Source organism: Nothoprocta perdicaria, unplaced genomic scaffold (genome assembly GCF_003342845.1).
Source record: "Nothoprocta perdicaria isolate Ctin4 unplaced genomic scaffold, notPer1 scaffold_359, whole genome shotgun sequence".
Classification (NCBI taxonomy): Eukaryota; Metazoa; Chordata; class Aves; order Tinamiformes; family Tinamidae; genus Nothoprocta; species Nothoprocta perdicaria.
In genome coordinates this window covers 195,601-218,496 of record NW_020455598.1, presented here as the reverse complement: position 1 = coordinate 218,496, position 22,896 = coordinate 195,601, and the positions used below count along the sequence as shown (strand labels likewise).

The following is a 22,896-nucleotide window of genomic DNA, read 5'->3' as shown; positions in this document are numbered from 1 at the left end:
TCTTCTCTTGAGACAGCTGTAACTGCATGGCACGGGGTTGAATAAAAAGCAAAGCGTGTCTGTGTGTGAAGAGTTTCATGCAACCTTTGGGTTCTCTGCACTTGGGCTTGAGTGCTAGACTCTTCACAAGGTGTCACAGATTGTAGGACCCAGTCAAAACTAAGAGGCCCTGTGGTCATCCACCTCGATGAGACCTGGTAGGAGCAGTGATGAAAAGAGAGCAAGGTGGGAGATGTGACTGCTCCTGTGACAAACTGCTACTGAGATTTACAGATGACTTCTAGATAGCAAAAGAACCTCGTCCTTTCACAGAATCACAGAATATTCAAGGTTGGAAGGGACCTCTAGAGATCATCTAGTCCAACCTTCCCACTCCAGCAGGCACACCTAGAGCATGTGGCACAGGGTGGCATCCAGGCGGGTTTTGAAGACCTCCAGAGAAGGAGACTCCACAACCTCCCTGAGCAGCCTGTTCCACTGCTCTGTCACCCTAACAGTGAAGAAGTTGCTCCTCACCTGGAGATAGAACTTTCTGTGTTTCAGCTTATGGCCATTTCCCCTTGTCCTGTCACTGGCCACCACTGAGAAGAGCTTGTCCCCTTCTTCCCTGCATTCTCCCTTCCTGAACTTATACATGTACATGTATATATACATGTACTTATACATGTCCTTTACCCACCTAGACGAACAGGTTGCTATCCAAGGGCTCTTCAACCAGTGCAGAGGCTGGGGAAAGAATTAAAATATAAAAAGAGGGTGACGGGTAAAGCTCTGTTTGGAGAGGAGGCATCTGGCCTGTCATCATAGCCTGTGACTGCACCTGCGTCCAGGTGACTCCACTGCAGCTATGTCTGTTTTAGTAGATAAGGACCCAGAATGAATCCTGGGCACCACAATGTGTGGTCTGTCTGTTGAACTTACACCCAGGTGTGATTTCAACCCTATTCCAACTCCGATGATTCATGGTGCCATGAAGATTTAAGTTACTAGGAGAGACGGTCTATGTGCAAGTGCCATAGGACGTAGGACCCTGCAGAGGCCTCAGGTTCAGAAAGGAGCTAGCGCAGGGGTGAAGGACACTTTGGAGCTTGTTGAAAAACAAGATCCAGCCCCAACCTCTGCCTGAAGACGCTGACTGCTGAGGGTGCCCTGGGGTGACCTCACTGCTTGTCCTGGCCCTCTCCTCACTCCCAAGGTTTGGCCACCAGGCATGAGCAGAGAGAGGACCACGATGGTAGGACCATTGACCCAGCATGGCCAAACATGAACATCCCGCAGGCCCCATACGGGTGGGTGCCCGTGTTGTGTTTTCCAACCCCCAATTTCTCAGGGCTCATGAGCCCCCGTCTCCTGGCCTTGCTCCCGAACCACCAACACGTCAGCCCTGCCCGTGGCGCAAGCGCCAGCAGGTCTGACCGGCTTATCTTGATGTCCTCCGCTTCCCCCAGCAGCTGGTGAGCTCCTCACGCCCCCGGGAGCGCGGCTGGAAAACAAACACACCCCGAGCGGGCGACACGTAGGGCCAAGTATGCAGGGAAAAGCAGGTGAAGGTGCAGGGTCCTCCATGCGGGCCGGGCACACGGCCACAGGGAGCCTGGGTGAAAGGGACCTTCTGGCCACGCTCCTGCTCAAGTCAAACATCTGCCAGTCGCTCCCGCTGGTGACTCCAGAATGGTGCCGTGTTTCCAAACTGACCCATTCTCCCATGGCTTGTTGGAGAATCCAGATCCATCGGAGCTGCTGCCTCTCCGACCCTGTGAGTGGCAGGGACGGTCATAGGCAGCCACCACAGGCACCTTCACACTGGCAGGACTTCAGCTCTGCCCCTGAAGCTCCACCAGGCAGAGACCACCTGAGCTTCCAGGTCGTCTTGTCCCTCCTCTTCTAAGCACATGCCTTGATGACAACGGCATCCAGTTTTGGGAGTCTTGCTTCCAGAAAGACACTGATAATCCAGAGTGAGTTGAGTGGAGTCCACCAACATGGCCAGCAGCTGGATCAGGAGCTCAAGGACCTGGATTGGCTCAACCTGGAGAAGAGGTATATGAGCAGCACTCCCATAGTCACCACAAGGTTATTGAGAAGATGGAGCCAGGCTCTTCATGGCGGTGCATCATGGGGTGAGACACAAGAGCATCTGCTGAAGATGTCCAGGCTGGATATAAGCAGAGGCCTTTCCACCATGACAACAGCCCAGCAGTGGTCCAGAGAGCTTGTGCAGTCTCCATCCGTGAAGAGTTTCAAGATCCAGCAAGATAAGGTCCTGAGTAACGTGGTCTGATCCTGCTTTGGGCAGGTGGTTGGACTAGAGACCTCCTGAGGTCCCTTCCATCCTGAATTATCCCTATGATCCTAACATCTTGCCTAAAAAGAGGACTTCCTTCCCCATGATCCAGGTCCCCACAGCTTGTCCCGGGTGTGTGGAGCCCAGTGGCTCCCAACAGCGCTGTCCGAGGACAAGCTCAGAGATGCCACCATGGATGCGCATGGGGGTTCCTGGCAGGAATCACCCAAGAGCTCGTGTATTGTGAAGCCATAAGGGACACCCCGCATGTCCCTAACTCCTTCCCTCTGCTGTGCAGGGAACTTGGGACCTCGCACTCCTGCTGGGATGAGGCAGGGCATGGGAAAGCCACCCCGCAGCAGAGCTGGGGCCTCCAGGAGGATGTTTTCAGCACCGCTCTGACTTGACGCCTCCTTTATCTGCTTCTCCAAATAAAGCACACGGGCTTTTTTGGCTCCCGGGAACTGTTCCTCGCTTATCTGTTTGCTGTGTACCCACCGGCCTGGCGTGGGCAGCAGATGTGGCCTTGGCGGGAAGGTCCCTGAGGTGCCCCGGGAGGACATCCGGGGGCTATAAAGGTCCTCGGGGGCCGAGGCAGGGCCACATCGGCCACCATGTGGGTCCTCCTGCTCGTCGCGGCCCTCACGGCTGCTGCCTGCGGCGAGGAGCAATTCGTGGGGTGAGTCCGGCCAAAGCGGGAGGAGGTGGCGGTGGGGACGGCGGGAGATGCTCATGGCTGGTGAGGCTCCTCGTGCAGCCTTGGGATGGAGGCCCCACCACCAAAGTCCCCGCTTTGACACCTGCGTGGAAACACGGTGGTGATGAATCTTCCGGAGCCACCCCCAGGAGCTCCCCTTTTGCTCTCCTCTTCCCGCAGAGACCAGGTCCTGCGCGCCGTGGCGGGCGATGAGGCTCAGCTCGCCCTGCTCCGCGCCCTGGGTGACCAGGAGGAGCTGCAGGTGAGCGCCCATCGCCCTGGCGTCTGGGCTGCGCTGGCCAGGTCTCATGCTCATGGCCAGCTCCATCACGGACAGGGTTCCTCCTACCCCCAAGCACGTCTAGGCCACAGCATTGAGGAACACAACCTGCCAAGAAGCCCCCATCCCACCTTCAGTGTCCAATTGAGCTCAGATGGAACCATGTTTCTCACCCCAGGTGCCGGTGGCCACTAAATGTAGGCCATGATTAGCCACAGTTTTCCCAGTGAAGCTGCCCAGTTGTCCCCATGTGGTTCCCCAGTGCCCTTGACAGAAGATTTCGAGGTGCTGCTGGAGTCACCCTCCCTCTTCCCCGCTCCAGGTTGACTTCTGGCGCGGCCCCACCAAACCCAGCCACCCCACCGACCTCAGGGTCCCTTTCCGGAACCTCCAAGCCGTCAAAAGCTTCCTTGAGGCCAACGACGTTGCCTACAGCGTCATGATCGAGGATGTGCAGGTGAGCGGGATGCAGCTCCTCACCTCCATCCCATGAGAGGTGCTGGGCAGGGAAGGAGAAGATGGAAACCAAAGGCCAACTCCAGTTGACTTTACCAAACAAACACCCAATGAGTGGGAAAAACGTGGTCCCTTCAGGAGGACACGGGTTCCTCGGGGTGGGATGGAGGCCGCGGTTGACTTCTCCCAACCAGGAATTGCTCAACGAGGAGAAGAGGACCATGGCACTGTCCCGGCGGCTGCAGAGGAGCACGGACACCTTCGACTTCGCCTCCTACCACACGATCGAGGAGGTGGGTGGCCCGGCGCGTGGCCACGCTGCAGCGGGTGACAACGGAGGTGACATCTCCCCTCTCCCCGGCAGATCTACGAGTGGATGGAGCAGCTGGTGGCCGAGCACCCCAGCCTGGTCACCAGGCTGCAGATCGGGCAGAGCTACGAGAAGCGGCCGCTCTACGTGCTGAAGGTGGGTGCCGTGGGCAGCACCGTGGGGACCGAAGCCATGCCCAAGTGCAGGCGTGTGCAAGCTCGCACGTGCATGCACAGGCCTGCACAGAAGTGCACAGGCATGTACATGCATGCACAAGCTCACACATGCATGCACAAGCCTGCACAGAAGTGCACGTGCATGCACACACATGCACAAGCTCACATGTGCATGCACAGGCATGCACAGAATTGCACATGCATGTACATGCATGCACAAGCTCACATGTGCATGTACAAGCTTACACAGAGTGCACATGCATGCACACACATGCACAAGCTCTCATGTGCATGCACAGAGCTGCACAGAAGTGCACATGTGTGCACACACATGCACAAGCTCACACATGCAGGTACAAGCTTGCACAGAATGCACATGCATGCACAAGCTCTCATGTGCATGCACAAACCTGCACAGAAGTGCACGTGCATGCACACACATGCACAAGTTTGCACAGTTTGCACAGAATTGCACATGAATGTACATGCATGCACAAGCTCACATGTGCAGGTACAAGCTTGCACAGAGTGCACATGCATGCACACACATGCACACGCTCGCATGTGCATGCACAAGCCTGTACAGAAGTGTGCACATGCATGCACACATGAGAACAAGCCTGAACGTGCTTGCACAAGTCTGTACAGAAGTGCACACGCACGCACAAGCTCACACATGTGTGGAGAAGCCTGCACAGAAGTGCACATGCATGTACATGCATGAGGACAACCCTGCCCGTGCATGCACAGGTCTAGATGTGCATGCTCAAGCCTGCACACAAGTGCACCAGTCTGCATGTGCATGCAAAAGCCTGCACAAGTGGGCCAAGGTGTGCACATGCATGCACAACCAGCACACGCATGCGCATGCACCCACAGGCATGTGTAAGTCTGCGCACAGGCGCACAAGTCTGCAGCGGCGTGCACACGCATGGGCGTGTGAGCACAAGTCTGCACGTGCATGCACAGGCCTGCACATGCATGCAAAAGCCTGAAAACTAGTGCATAAGGCTGCACAAGTGTGCCTGAGTTTGCATATACGGCCACACGCATGTGCACAAGTATGTGGGTGCATGAGCAAGCCTGCACAGGGTGCAAAAGCCTGCAAACACACACCTTGACGTGCACAAGCTTGTACATATGTATTCAGAAGCCTGCACACGTGTGTGCAAGCTGGCACGTGTGTGCACAAGCCTGCACACACTTGTCCAGCGTGCACATGTGAGCACAAGCTGGCTTATGCATGCACAGGCCTGCACACAAGTGCATAACGCTGCACAAGCATGCCTCAACCTGCATGTGCATGCACAGGCGTGCACATGCATGCAGATATGGCCACAAGCCCGGGCACACATGCACGAACCTGCACACACGTGCCCATGCATGCAAAAGCCTGCACGAGCAAGGCGTGCACGCGCATGCACGCGCTTGCAGGCACGCACACAAGCTTGCAGCTGCATGCACAAGCGTGCACGCCCTTGCACACGCGTGCACGAACCTTGCACACGCGTGCACACGCGTGCGCAGGGGCGGGCGCTGACGGGCCGTGCTCCCTTTGCAGTTCAGCACGGGCGGCTCGGGCCGCCCCGCCATCTGGCTCGACACCGGCATCCACTCACGCGAGTGGATCACTCAGGCCACCGGCGTGTGGACGGCCAACCAGGTAGGCGCCGGCGCGGCCCCTCCGGCAGCGCCTGTCACCCACGTCCGGGAGGTTGTCACCGTGTTGGCTCCTGTAGGAACCTCTGGGGATGGGAGCTCCAACCTCCCTGGGCTTCCCCCGGTGATGGCCAAGAGTTTCCCCAACTTGGTCTTGGGGTTTGGACCCTTCCAAAGAGACCTCTTTGGTCTCTGGCCGTCCCATCATGTGCTCAAGTTGGGTTCAAGGTGGCTCCTTCTGCTCCTCACGCCATGCAGATAGCCAAGGAGTACGGCAAGGACCCCACCGTGACCGCCATCCTGGACAACATGGACATCTTCTTTGAGATAGTCACCAACCCCGATGGCTTCGCTTACACCCAGACCACTGTAAGTGCCTCGTTGGGAGAAGAAACCTCGTCCTATCCCCCAACCGCTGCAGTGCGGTTGTGGATGCCCCACCACGCATGGTGGACACCACAGTTTTGGGTGGAGAGGAGTCCCAGGGTTGCTCCTTCCCTCCTGCGACATTGCCTCAGAATGGAGGAAGCTGCCAGAGTGGGTCGGTGGAGACCGGGCTCATCCCTTCATTGGTGACATCCCAACGTGAGACCTGACCTGGTGGTCTGGGCTTTGGGCCCACCAGTGACAGCCTCTCCTGTGCTTGCTCCTAGAATCGCATGTGGCGAAAGACGAGGTCCATCAACGCCGGCTCCTCCTGCGTCGGCGTGGACCCCAACAGGAACTGGGACGCGGGTTTCGGAGGTAGGGTGCTGGTGTGTGGGTGCTGGTGCTGCTGAACACCCCTGATGTTGAGGGGGTGTCACCTTCTCCAAGCCCGTGGTGGCCCCAGCGCCGTGGTGGCCCCACGGTGAGCGGGTGTCCCCTCACCGGCTGTCCCAGGCCCCGGCTCCAGCAGCAACCCCTGCTCCGAGACCTACCACGGCCCCTACGCTCACTCGGAGAGCGAAGTGAGATCCATCGTGGACTTCATCCTGCGCCATGGCAACGTGAAGGCCGTCATCTCCATCCACAGCTACTCGCAGATGCTCATGTACCCCTACGGCTACAAGGCGGAGCCGGCGCCCGACCACCAGGAGCTGGTGAGGAGGCCGCGTCGCCCCGGGGTGCCCAGGCGGCCGCGGGGCGCCCGGCCAGGCCCTCACGGCCGCCCGTGGGGTGTCCTTCTTGCAGGACGAGCTGGCCGCCAAGGCCGTGCGGGACTTGGCCGCCGTGCACGGCACCCGCTACACGTACGGCAGCATCAGCGACACCATCTGTGAGTGTCCCCATCACCCACCCCCTGCCATGGAGTACTGTGGAGTACTGTGTCACGTCTGGAATACTGTGTCCAGTTCTGGGCTCCCCAGGACAAGAGGGATGTGGAGCTGCTGGAGAGAGTCCAGCGCAGGGCTACCAGGATGATCAGGGGCCTGGAACATCTGCCCTCGGAGCAAAGGCTGAGGGAGCTGGGCCTGTTCAGCCTGGAGAAGAGGAGGCTGAGGGGGGACCTGATCAGTGTCTGTAAATACCTCAAGGGAGGGAATGAGGAGAACAGGGCTGACCTCGTTTCAGTGGTGGCCAGGAATAGGACTAGAGGAAACGGCCACAAGCTGAGGCACCAAAAGTTCCACAGGAACTTGAGAAAACACTTCTTGACAGTGAGGGTGCCAGAGCCCTGGCACAGGCTGCCCAGAGAAGTTGTGCAGTCTCCTTCTTTGGAGATCTTTAAAACCCACTTGGACGCAGCCCTGTGCCCCGTGCTCTGGGTGACCCTGCGTGAGCAGCGGGGTTGGACTAGATGACCTCTGAGGTCCCTTCCAACCTTAAGCATTCCATGATTCTATGGCGGTGACGTCCTCCCGTCCCCCTCCTCCCCCAGACCCGGCGGCCGGCACCACGGTGGACTGGGCGTACGACAACGGCGTCAAATACTCCTACACGTTCGAGCTGCGCGACACGGGCCGCTACGGCTTCCTGCTGCCCGCCAGCCACATCGTGCCCACGGCCACCGAGACGTGGCCGGCGCTGCTGGACATCATGGAGCACGTCCTGCGTCACCCCTACTGAGCGGGGTGCCCGCCGCGGCCGCGAATAAACCCGCCTTCGCCCTACGGCTCCGGCCGGGCTCCGTCTCGTCCCGAGGGAGGCAGGAACCGGATCGGGGCCCCCGGGGGGGACTCGGCGGCGCCAGCTGCGCCGTTCCCGGGCCCGTGGGAAGCGGGGCGGCTGTGGGGCGGCCGCGGCGCCTTCAAAAGCGGCCCGCGGGCCTCGCGGCGCCGGCGCTGAGGGAACATGAGGGCCCTGCTGCTGCTCGCGGCGCTGGCGGCCGCCGCCGCCGCCACCGGCGTGGAGACCTTCGTCGGGTAAAGCCGGGGGGCATTGGGGGCTGGGAACCGGTCTGGTTCCCCCCACACCGGGCCCGGGGCAGCGTCTCGCGCCCCGCCGCCGCGGTGAGGGCCTCTTGGGAGCCCAAGGGAAACCGAGGCACCGTGCGGGGCTGGGGGGGCAGCCAGGGTGCCCCCCGGCCGGCAGGCGCTGACCCCCGCGGCCCCGCAGGCACCAGGTGCTGCGCGTGGTGCCCGGCAGCGCGGCCGAGCTGCGGAGCCTGCGGGAGCTGCAGGAGCTCGAGCACCTGCAGGTACCGGCGCCGCGATGGGGGCCGGGGCGGCGCGAGTCGCGGTGACACCGCTGGGGAGGGGGACAGAAACAGTATTTAAAACATGTGTGTATAAATACACTTAAAAATATTATATATATATATGCACACATATATATACACTTTAAAAATATATACATACACATACAGACATATACACATATATATAACACTCATATATCCACACATACAGACATATATATACACTCATATATACATTTTAAAAATATATACATATATATATGCATATACACATATACACACACATATACACTTTAAAATGTATACTGTATATACATATATATACATATATACACTCATATATACACGTTTAAAGTATATACATATATATACACATATACATATTTACATATATCCACACATATATACACATTAAAATATATACTATACTGCATATACTATACTGTAAGTATATACTAAATATATACTACACTATATATAGTATATATAGTGTATAGTAGGCATACTATATACTATATATACTATATACTATACACTATATACTGTACTATATACTATACTACTATATATTACTATATATACTACTATATATACACTTTTAAAAATACAGACTATATTTATGTATATACTTATATATACACACACACATATATACACACATATGTACACATTTAAAATATATACATATACATACATATATATATATACACACACACACACACATATATTGCAAGGGGGCTGGAACGTACCACACCTGGGGAGGTCGGAAGGTGGTGGCCGGGATCGCGGTGGCCAAAATGGGGGCGAAACGCCCCAAAGCGGGAGAGTCCCCAGCGCCCTCGCGCCCTTCGCCACCCTCCACAGCTGGACTTCTGGCTGCTGCCGCGCGGCCCCGGGGCGCCCGTGGACGTGCGGGTGCCCTTCGCCAGCCTGCAGCCCGTCAAGGCCCACCTGGAAGCCCGCGGCGTGCCCTACTCCATCATGATCGAGGATGTGCAGGTGAGCGGCGCCGCCGCCGCGGGGTCCCCTACCCATTTTGGGGTGTCTGGGATGTGTCCCCGCCGAGCGCCGGGCTCTGCTGTGTCCCGCAGGCGCTGGTGGACAGGGAGCAGATGCAGGCGACGCGCCGGCGGCTCCTGCCCACATCCACCACCACCTTCAACTACGCTGCCTACCACACCCTGGACGAGGTACTGGCAAGCCCAGCCAGGGCTTCGCTTTGGTGGTAGGAGATGGTGGAATTGGGGGCATGCGGCACCACGAACCTCCTGCCGCCTTCTGCCCGCAGATCTACGCCTTCATGGACCTGCTGGTGGCTGAGAACCCCAGCCTGGTCAGCAAGTTGGAGATCGGCCGCTCCACCGAGGGCCGCCCCATCTACGTGCTCAAGGTGAGATGGTGGGACGGGATCCAGGCGCTGGCGTCCACGAAAAAGGGAGACCTTTGTGATTCCCAACCTTGTGGACTTGCAAATGGGGAGATGTGGCATTTGCGCCACGTTGGCCAACAAGGGTGTCTTAGGGCCAACAGGGGTGTCTTAGAGCCAACAGGGACGTTTTAGAGCCAACAAAATCCTACAAGGGCAAGAAAGTAACTTGATTTCCCCCTGATTCTCGTGTTTCTCTCCCCTCACGGCTGCCCTCTGCTCCCACAGTTCAGCAAGGGCGGCACGAAGCGCCCGGCCATCTGGATCGACACCGGCATCCACTCCCGTGAGTGGGTGACCCAGGCCAGCGGCGTCTGGTTCGCCAAGACGGTAGGGCCGGCGGGACGGGAGGCGACGGGGATGGGAGAGGCCAGAGGCGGGTGCTGTCCTCACGTCCCGGTTCCTCCAGATCGCTGCGGAGCACGAGAGCGATGAAGTCTTGGCCTCCGTCCTCGACAAGATGGACATCTTCCTGGAGATTGTCACTAACCCCGATGGCTTCGTCTTCACCCACACCAAGGTGGTGGCGGCAGCAGGGAGCCAGGAGCACACATGGGTGCTGCTCGTCCCTGTCCTTGAACGTCCCTGTCCCCACAGAACCGCATGTGGAGGAAGACCCGGTCCTCGCACTCGGGTGCCCTCTGTGTCGGGGTCGACCCCAACCGCAACTGGGACGCGGGCTTTGGAGGTCAGTGGCTTTGTGCCTGGGGAAGGGATGGGCGCCATGAGGGGTTGGGACGTGGGTTTGGGCTCCACCAGGACCATGGAGCATCTCATGCGTGTCCCCTACCACAGCCAAGGGCCAGCAGAGCTTTTGGGCTCCTGTCTTGGCCACTGCAACTCCTGGGGCCCCTGAGCTGGGCCACCAAAGCAGCTCTCTGCATGTCCCATTCTGTCTCCTTCTCCTCGCAGGCTCGGGCTCCAGCGGGAACCCCTGCTCGGAGACGTACCGCGGGCCCTACGCGAACTCGGAGCCCGAGGTGAAGGCCATCGTGGACTTCGTGAAGGAGCACGGGAACATCAAGGCCTTCGTCTCCATCCACAGCTACTCGCAGCTCCTGCTCTACCCCTACGGCTACACGACCACCCCTGTGCCCGACCGGGAGGAGCTGGTAGGGAGGGCGCAGGGGGACACTGAGCCTTGTTCTCCTGCGAGGTGACTCTGAGCCACCTCCTCTCAGGTGGCCTCATCACCCTGGGCTGAACGTTTCCCAGACGGGCAGTATCCACATGTGCTGAGCGGCCACCACCCAGTGCATCCACCAAGGCCCACGGGCTGCTCTGGTGTCCCCAGGCCTGACTTCCTCCCCTTTGTCCCGCTCACCCGTGTCCCTTTGGTGTCTTCTCCACAGCACCAGGTTGCTGAGAAGGCCGTCGCGGCTCTGTCTTCCGCCTATGGGACTAAGTTCAAGTACGGCAGCATCATCACGACCATCTGTAAGTAACCCAGGGGTGTCTACGGGGAGACACCCCTTGAGGGAAAGGTCCCAGCACGGTGGGACACGTCCCCAAGGGCGACATCAACTAAGGACCACGCAGAGCGACTAACGTGTTGCCTCCGTTGGCCGCATTTAGACCAGGCGAGCGGAGGAACCATCGACTGGACCTACAACCAGGGCATCAAGTACTCCTTCACCTTCGAGCTGCGCGACACAGGCCGCTACGGCTTCCTGCTGCCCGCCAGCCAGATCCTGCCCACGGCCCAGGAGACCTGGCTGGCGCTGCGGGTCATCATGCAGCACGCGCACGACCACCCCTACTGATGGGGAGCTGGCCACGAGCGGCCACCATGCAATAAATAAACACAAGGGTGGAGGAGAAACCTCCTCCTGGGCTCTCCCTCTCTGGTCTTGTCTGTTTTATTGCTGCCAGGTGCTGTGACGATTGCAGTGGAAAGTGGCACTTTTCTCCGTAGGGTTCCTTCTCCTGCTCCCTGGATATGGGCTACAAGAAGGCCAAGAGCTTCTGGGAAAGGCAGGGAAAGCGGTGGGTTCCTAAGGGCTCAGGAGCCCCATAAATCACTCCCATGTTGCCTTGGGCAAGGGAGGTCCCACCATGGTTTCTTCCAACCCAAGCTCTGCCAGGAGGTTGTGGTGGGACGTGAAGGTGCAGAACCACCACAAAGGTCTGCCCTCCCCAGCTCCTTGGGTTTCCTGCCCCTGCTGCTCCAACGTTGCTGTCGAGTCTTCAACACTCAAAGTGAAACGAGGCATCCACAGGGTGTCACGGGCTTTTTATTAAATTAAACAATTAAAAGTGCCAGACTAGATAGAGCTTCTCCCTCCCCCTCCAACCACGTGCAAGGCAGAAGATGCCAAAAACCCCACACATCCATCGAGATGATGCATTCCCAAGATGATTCCCAAGCAAGACGACGGGAAGGTGCAAGGTGCTTCTCCTTCGATGCCCAGGACTGAGGGTCTTGAACAGCTCAGATTAGTTTGTCCCTTTGGTTCGGAAGGTTTTGTGGAGCCTGGAGCAGCCAGGGATTTCATCCGCTCTCCAGCAGCAGGGCTTGGTGACCGCTACTCGCCTCTCTTCTTACCTGGGTGCCTTTTAGGCTCGGAAGTGCTGTTGCAAACGCGAGCAAGTGCCCACGGAGATGAAATGTCCCCCAGAAAGGTCCCTAGTTTCAGCACGTGGCAACTGCTCTCACCTCTCCCGTATCGTTTTCTGGGCACAAGGGCACAGCCGAGCTGCCCCGTTGAGGTATGGACTGAATTATGGTTGAGGTGCCACCGAGTTTGGGTTTCTCCTGCCACCCCGCACCATCAGGATACTGAGGTCTGCTAACACTTGGCTGTGTCAAAAGGAAGGGAAACCGCCCAAAACCACGCACAAAAAAGCACAAAAACAAGAAGTCAAAGCTGGGCTTTGTCTCTCTCTCTTTGATCTCTTTGGCTCTCTGCTTTGCTGGCAAAGGCATAACCAGGAGCAACCCTCAAGCCTCTACGAGGCACTGTGGAGGACACTGCAAAAAGGACTACGGCAGCTGGCCCTACCTTAGGAGAAGTCAACTACAGTCCCCAGCACGTCCGATGTGTCACAGCATCATCTCCTTCAGAAACCGAACCACCACACAGTCGTTTTCTCCATAATCATAGCGAGGAACGAAGCAGAAAAGCACAATCGTAAGTCAAACAGTGCAGAAAATGCCGAGAGGGAAACCAAGTTATCACTTTCAAAAATACCGAACTATTTCACAAACGTCCACAGGTAAAATTCACCGTCAGGTTACAGTGCTACACCAGGCATTATTTCCCCCCCTCCAAATACCTCTCGTACAAATACTTTTACAAATGTAGTATTTTAAAAAACGATGGAACCTTCTGTCCATCATTTTGGCGGTGTGCGGAATCGCTGCTAGCAGACACGGAGGGTTTTGCTCACGGATGATTTTGGGCCCATTTACCTTCTCACGCACTCGCACGTCAGCACAGTCCAGGGTTTCGGTCGCAGCGCCAAGGGCAGATTCGTTACGGACACAAATTCCTTCAGGCTGAACTACAAACTGTTCCTACTGGTACCAGGCTTTACTCCCAGCTTCCTCCCTCCCCTAGGAACCACTTGTGCCAACACTGTCCTGACACTGCACGTGCAGGTGACCCTGATCGGAGCCAAACCGCTCCAGCTCCTGTGAAGCATCATCCAGTCCAGCTCCCCCAGCCGAACCCGAGCTGCCACTTTTTGCGCCGCTGCTGCTTTTCGTTGCAGATTCCTAAAACGACAAAAGGGCCGCACTGCTCACGCTTCCCAGAACCTGGACACTGGTTTATTCGGCTGAAAGAGACACCGCCGCCTATTTCCACGGCCTGTTCTGGAGGCTGCTGCTGCTGAGCGAGCGGGCGGCGAGCGACGTGGCCGAGCCCGTGGCGCCGGGGAGGCTGTGGTTGCTCCTCGCCGCGCTCGCCTTAGAATCGCGCCCCGAAGAGCCACGGCTTAGACGGCCTGTGGGGGAAAAAAAGAGATGGGGAAGCCACATGTGGTCGTGCCCGTGATGGGGCACCAATGTGCCCTAACAAAAGGCCTAAATAACTGCAAAAAATTACCAGCCACCAGGGCAACCTAATGGCCTTTCAAGCTACAGGATGGCAGACCCTAGCTTGAAAAGAGACCCTAACTTTCCAGAGAAACCCTATAGGGTTTCGCTATCACGTAGCTATACAAATCCTGTGCGATCAGTGGGAGGCACAAGTTTTAGTGCAGCTTCCCCATGAGCTTTGAAACACCCCTCCTCCTCCCAGCAATATCCTGGGAAGAAAGGCTCCAGCAAAGCAGAGAGCTGCTGCCAGGCAGGCTCGGGAGCTACAGAAAGCAATTGCAGCAACAGCAAGGGAGTCTTACTGGCAGTATCTGAAGGAATCTGCTCTTCTTCTAGGTAATACTTCATCTTTTGTAGATCATCTGCAGTAAATCTCCATTTATTCTCAGCACGTGCGGGCGGCGCTTTGGGGGCGGCCTTTTTTCGGGCTGATCCAGTGGGAGCTGCCGACTGGCAGGACGCCGGGAGCGAGCCCGTGACCAGCCCTTCGGGGATCTTCTGCGCGAGCACCTTGAGGCCTGCAGACACATGGAGCACACGTCATCAGCGACCCCCAGCTACGGGGGCCAAGATGGGACTGGTGATTTTACCACAAAACCCTTGATGGAGCTGAACGTCAAGGTCTTTTGCTGTGTCTCCAGCTATTGAGATCCCACGGTCCATTCCCACTCACCTCCAGACAACATGAACAAGTTCTCAAAGCCCCTCTCGCACATGGTCGTGGCGGCCTGGCTGGCCAGCCTCTCATCGTCGTCGTACAAAATAATTATTTTTCCATGGGCATTTTTCTGAAGGTGGAAGAGTTAAAGATCATACTTGACTCGTGAAATTAAATGATGAATATCTTTTAGAAGGAAGAGGCAAACAAATGGGACAGAGGGTAACGAATCCCTGCTGGCACACGGGATTTCCCTTCCCATCCTCCCCAAAACCCTGAAATTTTGTCACGGTGGTTGCTGGCTCTTGTTTTTCTTTTTTGTAGCTCCCCCCATGAGTCTCTCCCCAGTTCCCTTGAATCCCAGCACTTTATAAAGGATACATATTCCAGGATGTTATTGGTATATGGATTCATGGTTCTGGAGAGCGTTGCGATAGGGTACGAATGAGCTGCAGAGAGAAGAAAAAAAGAGAGAAAAGTCATTTTGTGGCAGAACACCATTGTAACATAACCAGAATACAGCTGGCACAGGCTTGTAGGAGAGCAAGAGACTTGGAAACCTGCTGAGAAAGGGATTAACATCATCTCAGTGCCCTCCGCAGGGAGGGACGTCAGTGTTTGATGAGGGCAGAGAACAAACATCAGAACAGCTATTTTTGGAAGAAGAGGTTTCCAAAAATCCTCTGCATTTGAGTCGTGGTGCTGGCCAGCAGTCAGAAAAGAGCATTTGTGTGCGAGAGATCAATGGAAAAAGGAAGAATGAAGACAGCAGGAATTCAAAAGAGAGAGTGGGACTGTATGAGCCCAGCCGACACAGGGCCGCTGGTCCTCTCTTACCTCCGACAATGTGGCACTGGTCGTAGGCATCGCGGTCCCGTACGTCCAGGAGCAGGAAGGGGCAGTCGGGATACGGCGTGTCCTTAGCCTGAGGATCCGCTTTCTTCAGCGTGTCCTTTTCTATGTCCAGCTCCCCAACGCCACTTATAACACTGCAAGAGGAAAGGGGCCGGTATGAGGGGAGCGCTCACTCCAAGAAGCCTTCCTCACCTCTTCACCACCTCAGGAGGCTTTCCAAGAGCTCCAATTCTGCAATTCCTATTCTCCAATAACTCCCATTCTCCAACTTCCAATTCTGCTTCCCAATAGCTCTTTTATGGGGTCCAGTGCAGCAAGACACCACAGGAAACAGAGCCTTTCTGTGCGTTTGTTAATGGAACCAAATCAATGAGTAGGTCACAGAAATGTTCTCACTTTTATCTACATAGTAATTCATTCTGTGGTAAAAGAGAGCACAGCCTGGCTATGTGAACACACCAAATGCCTCTGGATCAGTCAAGTCCAGATGTTCTAATCAGTGTCCTAAGTGACCACGTTGCTGTCACTACCCTCTTACTCGTTGCTAATTTGATAATTTTGGTAGATGAGCTCCAAGCACGTCGGGCATCTCAAGTCTTCTGTTGACATTTGCACAGCTAAAGCAAAGGCAGGACAGGGACAAGGCTGCCTCTTATGGCATCTCCCTGGTATCTCTGCTGATGGATTGGATTTGGAAATCGGGCTCTCATTCTCAGTCACTGGATAATCCCCTAAGACCATCAGGAAGGCACAGAACTGAATTTTCCAAAGCAGTTTATAACTCAGATTCCTGCACACAGAGAACACCAATCCTGCAAATTTGGGTTTTAACAAGAAATAGAACAGAAGCCATGAGGAACAACTTAAAATAATTAGCAGCATAAAAGCAATTATTCCTTAAGATAGGAAGACAGTTATGTATTGCTATCAGGCACCTCTGCAGCGTGGATCGATAGGACTCGCCGGCTCCTGAGTTGTTTATGAACAGAAGGGGATTCAGCAGCGCCTCCCGGGGGCTTCCTTTCCCGTTGGTCCCTGCTGTGAGTTCAGCATCTGCATCCGAGGTAGCAGAATCCCCATCTGGGGAGAGAAGAGGGGATGCAGAGTTAAAATGCTGTGGAAAAATCGAGTTTTAAGCTTGGTTTCTATTCTTAAAGTGAGTCTCTTAAAGACTTCCTTATCTTTATCCTCTTATAAGAATGACTCGCTGAGAGTCTTGCATTAGAAACAAGAACGAGACAAATGATTTTAAGGGTTCAAGGTCTCAGTTTTAAGAACACACCCAAAATGTGGCAGCGTGGTTACTTCTGATGCACATGGACCAAATTACTGCAATATGCAGCACGGGGCCTTTCTTTGCGGCATCTTCCTCACAAACCTTCCTGCTTTTATGAGCCATGCATCCCAAACTGGAATGGCTGCAGGCCAAGCCAGAGCTTAAATTATTTTTATCTTTGATTCAAAGACTTGCTGAGCAGCCCGCTAAGTCTGCCAGGACACAGTTCACAATACAACAGCGAATTACAGCCCCTTTTCTTTTGTGCTCACAATAAATATTGTTACCTTCCAGCTTCTGGATCTCCTCGTTTGTCACTTCTAAGGTTTCATCAGATAGAGAAGCAACCTGGATGGCCTGTGCGAAACAAGAGCAAACAGCAAAACCTTGATATGAATACGCTGGGGCCAGTGAAAGGCAGGGATCAGCTTAAGGAAAAAACATCCTCATGCCAAAATACATTTAACTCTATTGGAAACCTCTACGGGACTCCAAGGTCGAGCCTAGGTGTCCGTGTGAGGCCATATTGCAGGTCTGTCTTTTTACTGAAGTTGTAGCAAAAAGAAAGACCATAGAATCTGTGAATAAAGAAAATCCTGACGTACCTGTTGGCCAAAATGAACACCAGAACTTTACCTTTAATGCCTATAATATTTGTGAGCTTAGCCTTTCCTTTTCTTCTCACCCTGAAGGAATTTTCTCCTTTTTTTTTCCGATTTATATGAATTTTCTTGCACCAGCATATGAGCAAACATCTCTATTTCCATTTCTTTTTAATATTTTGATTCACTATGCACTACTTGTTTAAATTAAAAAAAAAATACATAAAGCTTTGAAGCTTTGAAGCCACCACCTTCCTGCCTGCTGCTGCTAAGAGCTTCATGCGGCGGTACCTGACACAAAGCTCCACGAGATCTGATTCGAGTATTACTTTACACAGCCCTTTTCTTTGGTAAGAGGCTTCAAGATCCTCTTAAGTGAATAATAGTGATAGGATTGGATTTTTGAAGCCCACAGAATCGTTGCAAACTTCCATTTCTAGCTAAAAGCATTTGGCTCTTCTGAAAACACGGGTTACATGGAAAACATCATATATGGTTTTATGGTAGGACTGGCATAAAAGAAGCTGTAGGAGAATCCATTTATAAAAACCATATACTACTAAGGCTATGTAAGTGTATATAAGGTTTCAGAGCACAAATGCTGTGAATAAGAGACATGGTGACTTTAGAAAGCACAGGGAAAAGAGCTATACGTACCAGTTGGGCAAAAGTGGTCACCTTCAGTCTTTTAAAGAGCTCGTCCTTCTTGTACCTGTAATCTTCAAGCACAAAACAGAAGGGGACAGGGTCATTTGTCACAGAATGGCCAGGTTTTGCCAGTAGCAAGTGAATGTGACTCTAAGCAGAGACTTTTTCCCCTACATATGATAGAAATGGAGCAGATGGATTTAGTTGCTTCTAAACCCAGGCCTGTATTTGATGGTGCTTCCTTCTCTCACCTTCCCTACTGGTCCAGCGCTGTCGCAAAGTCTCTTAAATCAAAAGATAAAGTGCTGATAATGTGGATTTTTGTGTAATTTCCAGCAGAATCAGAGCATAAGTGTGTTGTACCTCTGACTGTGTTTTTCTTAAATATCACCCAGTGGTATTATAGAAAACGACACTGATTAAAGCCTCTAGGTTTTCTTGCTTTACCTGGAAACGAAATTTGGAATCCTACAAGTCCTTATCATCATTGAGAGAAGGGCATGGGTGCCAGCTCGAAGCACACACAATCACTACAGACAACCTGGGCTCTCTGAACCCTCAGCTTGAGACTTAGCAAGAAAACTGAGCAGTTTGTTCAAAGCACTGGCGGAAAAAAACCCCTCAAAATTGGCAAAAAAGAAAAAAAATTCACCAAAATTGGCAAAAAAAAAATCCAAAGCAGTGATTAGTGTTGAGGGAGTGGTGACAAGGAGGGAAGTCTGCCTCTGCACAGACACTTGAGAATTTTTAATATTAAAATACTAAATTTTGCACTAACAGGGAAATTTATGGGGGATGAACAAGCCCTTCCCAGTACAAGGCACTGCAGTTGTAACAAAATTCAGCCTGTGTCTCCTTAAGCTGCTGGAAGCCGTCCTTTAATTAAGCGAATTAACCTAAATCCCCTTAAATATTTTTTTCCCCATTTGCTTCTCCATTTTTCCCTCCTCCCTCATCAGGCCCTTCCTCTAAGGTCACGCTTTTTCTTTTTCTTTCCCTAAATACGAGGAATTCTTTGCATTTTCCTAATAATTTTAATAACTGTTGGCGGCTATTCCATGCTGGTTGCTCTCCAGCTCTTTGGCTAAGAAGGCTAATACTGGACTCCAGGACCTTAATCAGATCCAGACAATTAAGTAAGTCTAAATCCAACCATCTGTTGACTGCTCCGGAGCTTAAAGTGAAGAAAGATGGGGCAGGGGGAGGAGGTGAAGGGGCTCCAATCCATATCTCTATGGAAAACAGACCCTAAATCACACTAAAGTTAGCTTAGGGAATGTCTCCAGTTCATGTCTTTTTTGGGAAGGAGTCGAGCAAGCCCTGGAGGCTCCAATCCCTTCCCAATCCCTTCCCAATCCCTTCCCAATCCCAGCATTTCCAAGCAAGCAGGAACCCCAAATTCAGCACCTTCTACAGCAAAACGGCGGGTGGTTTCCACCCGCTTCAAACACGGGTATTTATTGCAGAACAAGCCGTTCTGACCTGGATCTCTGCTTTTCCACCCGGAATTATTCCCCTTGGTGCAGAGAGCTGTCTCTATTGCTAAGCCTGCCCTGGAGCAAGTTGTTTTAAAGGCTCGGCTCAACTTCCCATTCCACAGCGCTGCCTGCGACCGCCGGAGCCACCCCACGTACCCAGCTCCATCCGGGAAGCTCCCTCCGGATTGTCCGACATGGGCACGCGGGGGCCCGAAGCTGGGACCTCTCCGATGGCAATTCCAGCACGTCCTTCCCTGCGTTTGGCACCGAGGACCGGGGCGAGACGCTGCTCCAGGCAGCCCCCAAAGCAACAAATCCTCAGAGCTGCAGCCCTCTTATCATTTCGGATTTCCCGTTGGGCTCGCGGTGCCGGATCCCACTCTCTCACATTACACGTGAGACAGAGAGGTGCCTGTCGTGGGGTTTTAAAGCCGGGTCCAAAGGGTGTCGTCTATCCATGAGAAAACGAGGCAGAGCCGTTTCTAAAGCGCCAGGGAACACAAGGGGCCCATTCAGCCCCCAAATAATGAGACGGTTTCTCCGGGGCTCTCAAACCGAGACTAAACAAGAGAAGTCCCAGGGACAATGAAACGAGATTCACGGGAGAGATTTAAAAGCAACGAGACCGACACAACAAGATTCTCAGCGCTGATAAAACGCGATGGCAATCCGGTGTTAAGCACGGAAATCTCCGTCAATCAACAGAGGAGTTTGGAAAACAAGGTCATTTTTCTTCTGATTTTATCCAAAGAGACACAATACTCGGAGAACAGCAACAAAGGGGCATTTTGCACAAAGGCAAGCACAAAGGTATTTGCACGAGAGATAAACGACCTCCCTTATAATCTGAACGTTATCGTGGTAGGGAAGCACAGCAAGGGGTTGCAAGAGCCAAAAATGAACCTCCAAAATCCTCCTCATCCTCGTGATTTGGGGATATTTCTCTTCCTCTCTCACAGCTTCTTGATTTTTGAATTTTTTCCCTCTCCCAAAAAATAATAGTGTCAGTAACCAGTATGAACAACCCAAAAGGTTAAAGGCATCAATGTTATTTACTCTGGTGAACTTCATGAGTTACCCAGGAATGTTTGTATCTGTGTAAAGAGTTGAAGCTTATCATCAGCTGAAATAAAAATAATGTCCTAGGAGAGCAGTTTCAGTCCTTTAGGTGAGTCTAGTTTAGTATCCTTAATCCACATGTCTTTGCCTTACTTGGTTTCCATTCAGCAACAAAATTAGTACAAAGAAGGTTCTGGAAAAACTCCTATTCCTGTCTGCTTGGTGTCCTACTAAAGTTAAGAAGCACCAGAAAAGGCAGAGAAATGAGAACAGGAGAAAATGGAAGATACCCAGCAGAGAAAGAAGGTAAACACCTAAGTGCTACAGTTCAGGACACACACATCCCACCACGATGAGCTTCTAATTCCTGTAAATACCTGGAAGCATCGTTATAGAGCAGAGATTCCCAAGCAAACGAAGGGTCTGGGATTCTGCCCGGCAATTCGATACTCATTCTGTTTTTGAAACACCCATTGAAAGTTAAATTCTGCTCCTCGATAGATACTCACTTCTTTTGATCTCCTCCAGCTTCTCGGTGTATTTTGTTAAACTATTACCTGCAAGGAAAGATCAAACGGCTTGAAATAGCTCCATGCTAGTGGTTTTCTTCACCAATGTTAAAGGCCTAAAATATTGAGGGAATAAACCAAAAAATATTCTAGATTCTCTTTCATGGTGACAACATGGGGCAACTGTAAACCGAGAGCACCATGATGTTCCTCCTTGTCCCCTTCTCTCCCAACCACGGCCAAGATTAACAGCCAAATCAGTCAAAAAATTGGCTTCCATCCACAGCAAGGGGGAACGAGCAGGTCGAAACCTCCATCCTGGAGAGAGGAGGAGTCACCAAGATCGCTCGTGCCTAGCAGGATTATGCAGAATTAGCAGAATCTGTGTCTTTACAGATTATTTTCATATTTTGCATCTACCTTAGTTTTATTTTATGGGATTTTCCAGTAGAGCTGCCAAGGGATCCGTGTCCCGCTAGTCCAAGCAGCTCCACTGCTAAAGGCAGCCCCTTGGCTCCCTCTCTGTCCCATTTATAAATCCCATACTGAGTCCTCTCTGATCAAAAGCCCAAGTGGCTCTGAGGATTCCTGGGAGAAGGAAGCCCTGATCCTCACAAAGTTCCCGCCCAAAACTCTGTATTTAAGTAGAGGATTGAAATCAGGACTGGGGTCTCTTATCATGATCCTGACACCCCACTTGAAGGGGTGTCCCTTTCCTGACACTTTCCCAACACTTTTTAATGGGATACCATCACCAAATATTAATGAATATAATTTCACCACTTTTATCCAGAAAAATCCCAGCGCCCCCTCCACATAATTGTATCGCTCTGTGTTCTCGTCAGGTCGTTATATATTTTTAATGATAACGGTTTCACTTACCAGTATCGAGGCGAGTTTTGATATGTTGGTACTTGGGATTCTGAGGGATTCTCCTGGTTAAATACTGTCGGGGAAAGGGGATGAGACGTGAGGCTGGCACAGAGCCACGCAGGAGATTTCGGGGATGGAAAAGCTCCCGGGAAACGGGAATCTAAGGAGCGCTATAAAGCACTGGGAAGGATGGGGATATGGGGGCCATCACCTCATGTGCCCCCCGCTCTCACAGCAGCGGCCACAGGACCCTGAGCCCGGCCACAGGACCCGCTCCCCTTGCTTATTAATATAATATAATATAATATAATATAATATAATATAATATAATATAATATAATATAATATAATATAATATAATATAATATAATATAATATAATATAATATAATATAATACAACACAACAACCTCCGGGTCGCCGACGCTTCTTCTCCCCGACATCTTCCCACAGCGGCCGCCGCCGAGCGCGTCCCCGCTCCCGCCCTCCCGCCCGCCGTCCGGCTCCGCCGCCCCACCCCGCAACAACCCCCGCCGCGATTGGCCGCCCGCCGCGCCCGCGGCCAATGGGAAGCCTCGGAGCGGCGCGGGCCGCTGACAGCTCTCAATGGTTGCTGGGCAACGCGGGGAGGACGCCGCCGGGAGGCGTCACAAGGCGGGGGGAGGAGCCTCCCTACCGCTCCCCGCCCCGCGCATGCGCATCACCTGGGCCAACCGAGTCGCAGTGGTAGAAGCCCCGCCCACTACCTCGAGGGGGCGTGGCCTAGCGTCCCGACGGGGGGAACAGCCGCTTTGGGGCGGGGTTTTCGCCTGAAGGGGCGTGGCCTGACCACTAGGGGGCGGGGCTTGATAATCCTTGCTCCCTTAGGGGCCCAAAAACACATCCATAGACATATAAAAAAATATATTTAAAACTATTAAAATATTAAATATACTTAAAATACTTTAAAATATGTAATATAAAGACAAATCATAAAAATTGGGCTATAA

General features: G+C 53.2%; 3 protein-coding genes across 4 annotated transcripts; 2 read left to right on the top strand and 1 right to left on the bottom strand.

Moving 5' to 3' along the window:
* The first annotated feature begins 2,898 nt into the window (after positions 1-2,898).
* On the top strand, positions 2,899-7,911 carry LOC112951611 (carboxypeptidase A1-like). The gene is made up of 11 exons (XM_026044319.1): positions 2,899-2,963; positions 3,162-3,243; positions 3,584-3,718; positions 3,912-4,010; positions 4,082-4,183; positions 5,765-5,866; positions 6,121-6,231; positions 6,516-6,606; positions 6,745-6,944; positions 7,036-7,120; positions 7,724-7,911. The coding sequence occupies exons 1-11, from the start codon at positions 2,899-2,901 to the stop codon at positions 7,909-7,911; spliced, it is 1,260 nt and encodes a 419-aa protein (XP_025900104.1).
* Positions 7,912-8,136: 225 nt separating this feature from the next.
* On the top strand, positions 8,137-11,671 carry LOC112951620 (carboxypeptidase A1-like). The gene is made up of 11 exons (XM_026044331.1): positions 8,137-8,207; positions 8,401-8,482; positions 9,347-9,481; positions 9,574-9,672; positions 9,771-9,872; positions 10,137-10,238; positions 10,318-10,428; positions 10,506-10,596; positions 10,821-11,020; positions 11,261-11,345; positions 11,484-11,671. Exons 1-11 carry the CDS (start codon positions 8,137-8,139, stop codon positions 11,669-11,671), a joined length of 1,266 nt encoding a protein of 421 aa, XP_025900116.1.
* Positions 11,672-12,844: 1,173 nt separating this feature from the next.
* On the bottom strand, positions 12,845-22,363 carry CEP41 (centrosomal protein 41). 2 transcript variants are annotated; one of them, XM_026044310.1, is made up of 11 exons: positions 22,315-22,363; positions 21,918-21,981; positions 21,036-21,083; positions 17,999-18,060; positions 17,027-17,096; positions 16,399-16,543; positions 15,446-15,597; positions 14,990-15,057; positions 14,624-14,738; positions 14,253-14,468; positions 12,845-13,856 (listed from the first exon to the last, which is right to left on the bottom strand). In XM_026044310.1, exons 1-11 carry the CDS (start codon positions 22,348-22,350, stop codon positions 13,708-13,710), a joined length of 1,125 nt encoding a protein of 374 aa, XP_025900095.1. In that variant the 5' UTR covers positions 22,351-22,363; the 3' UTR covers positions 12,845-13,707. The 2 variants fall into 2 exon arrangements, with proteins under 2 accessions (XP_025900095.1, XP_025900096.1); XM_026044311.1 differs by having other exon boundaries at positions 22,318-22,360.
* Between the last annotated feature and the right edge of the window lie 533 nt (positions 22,364-22,896).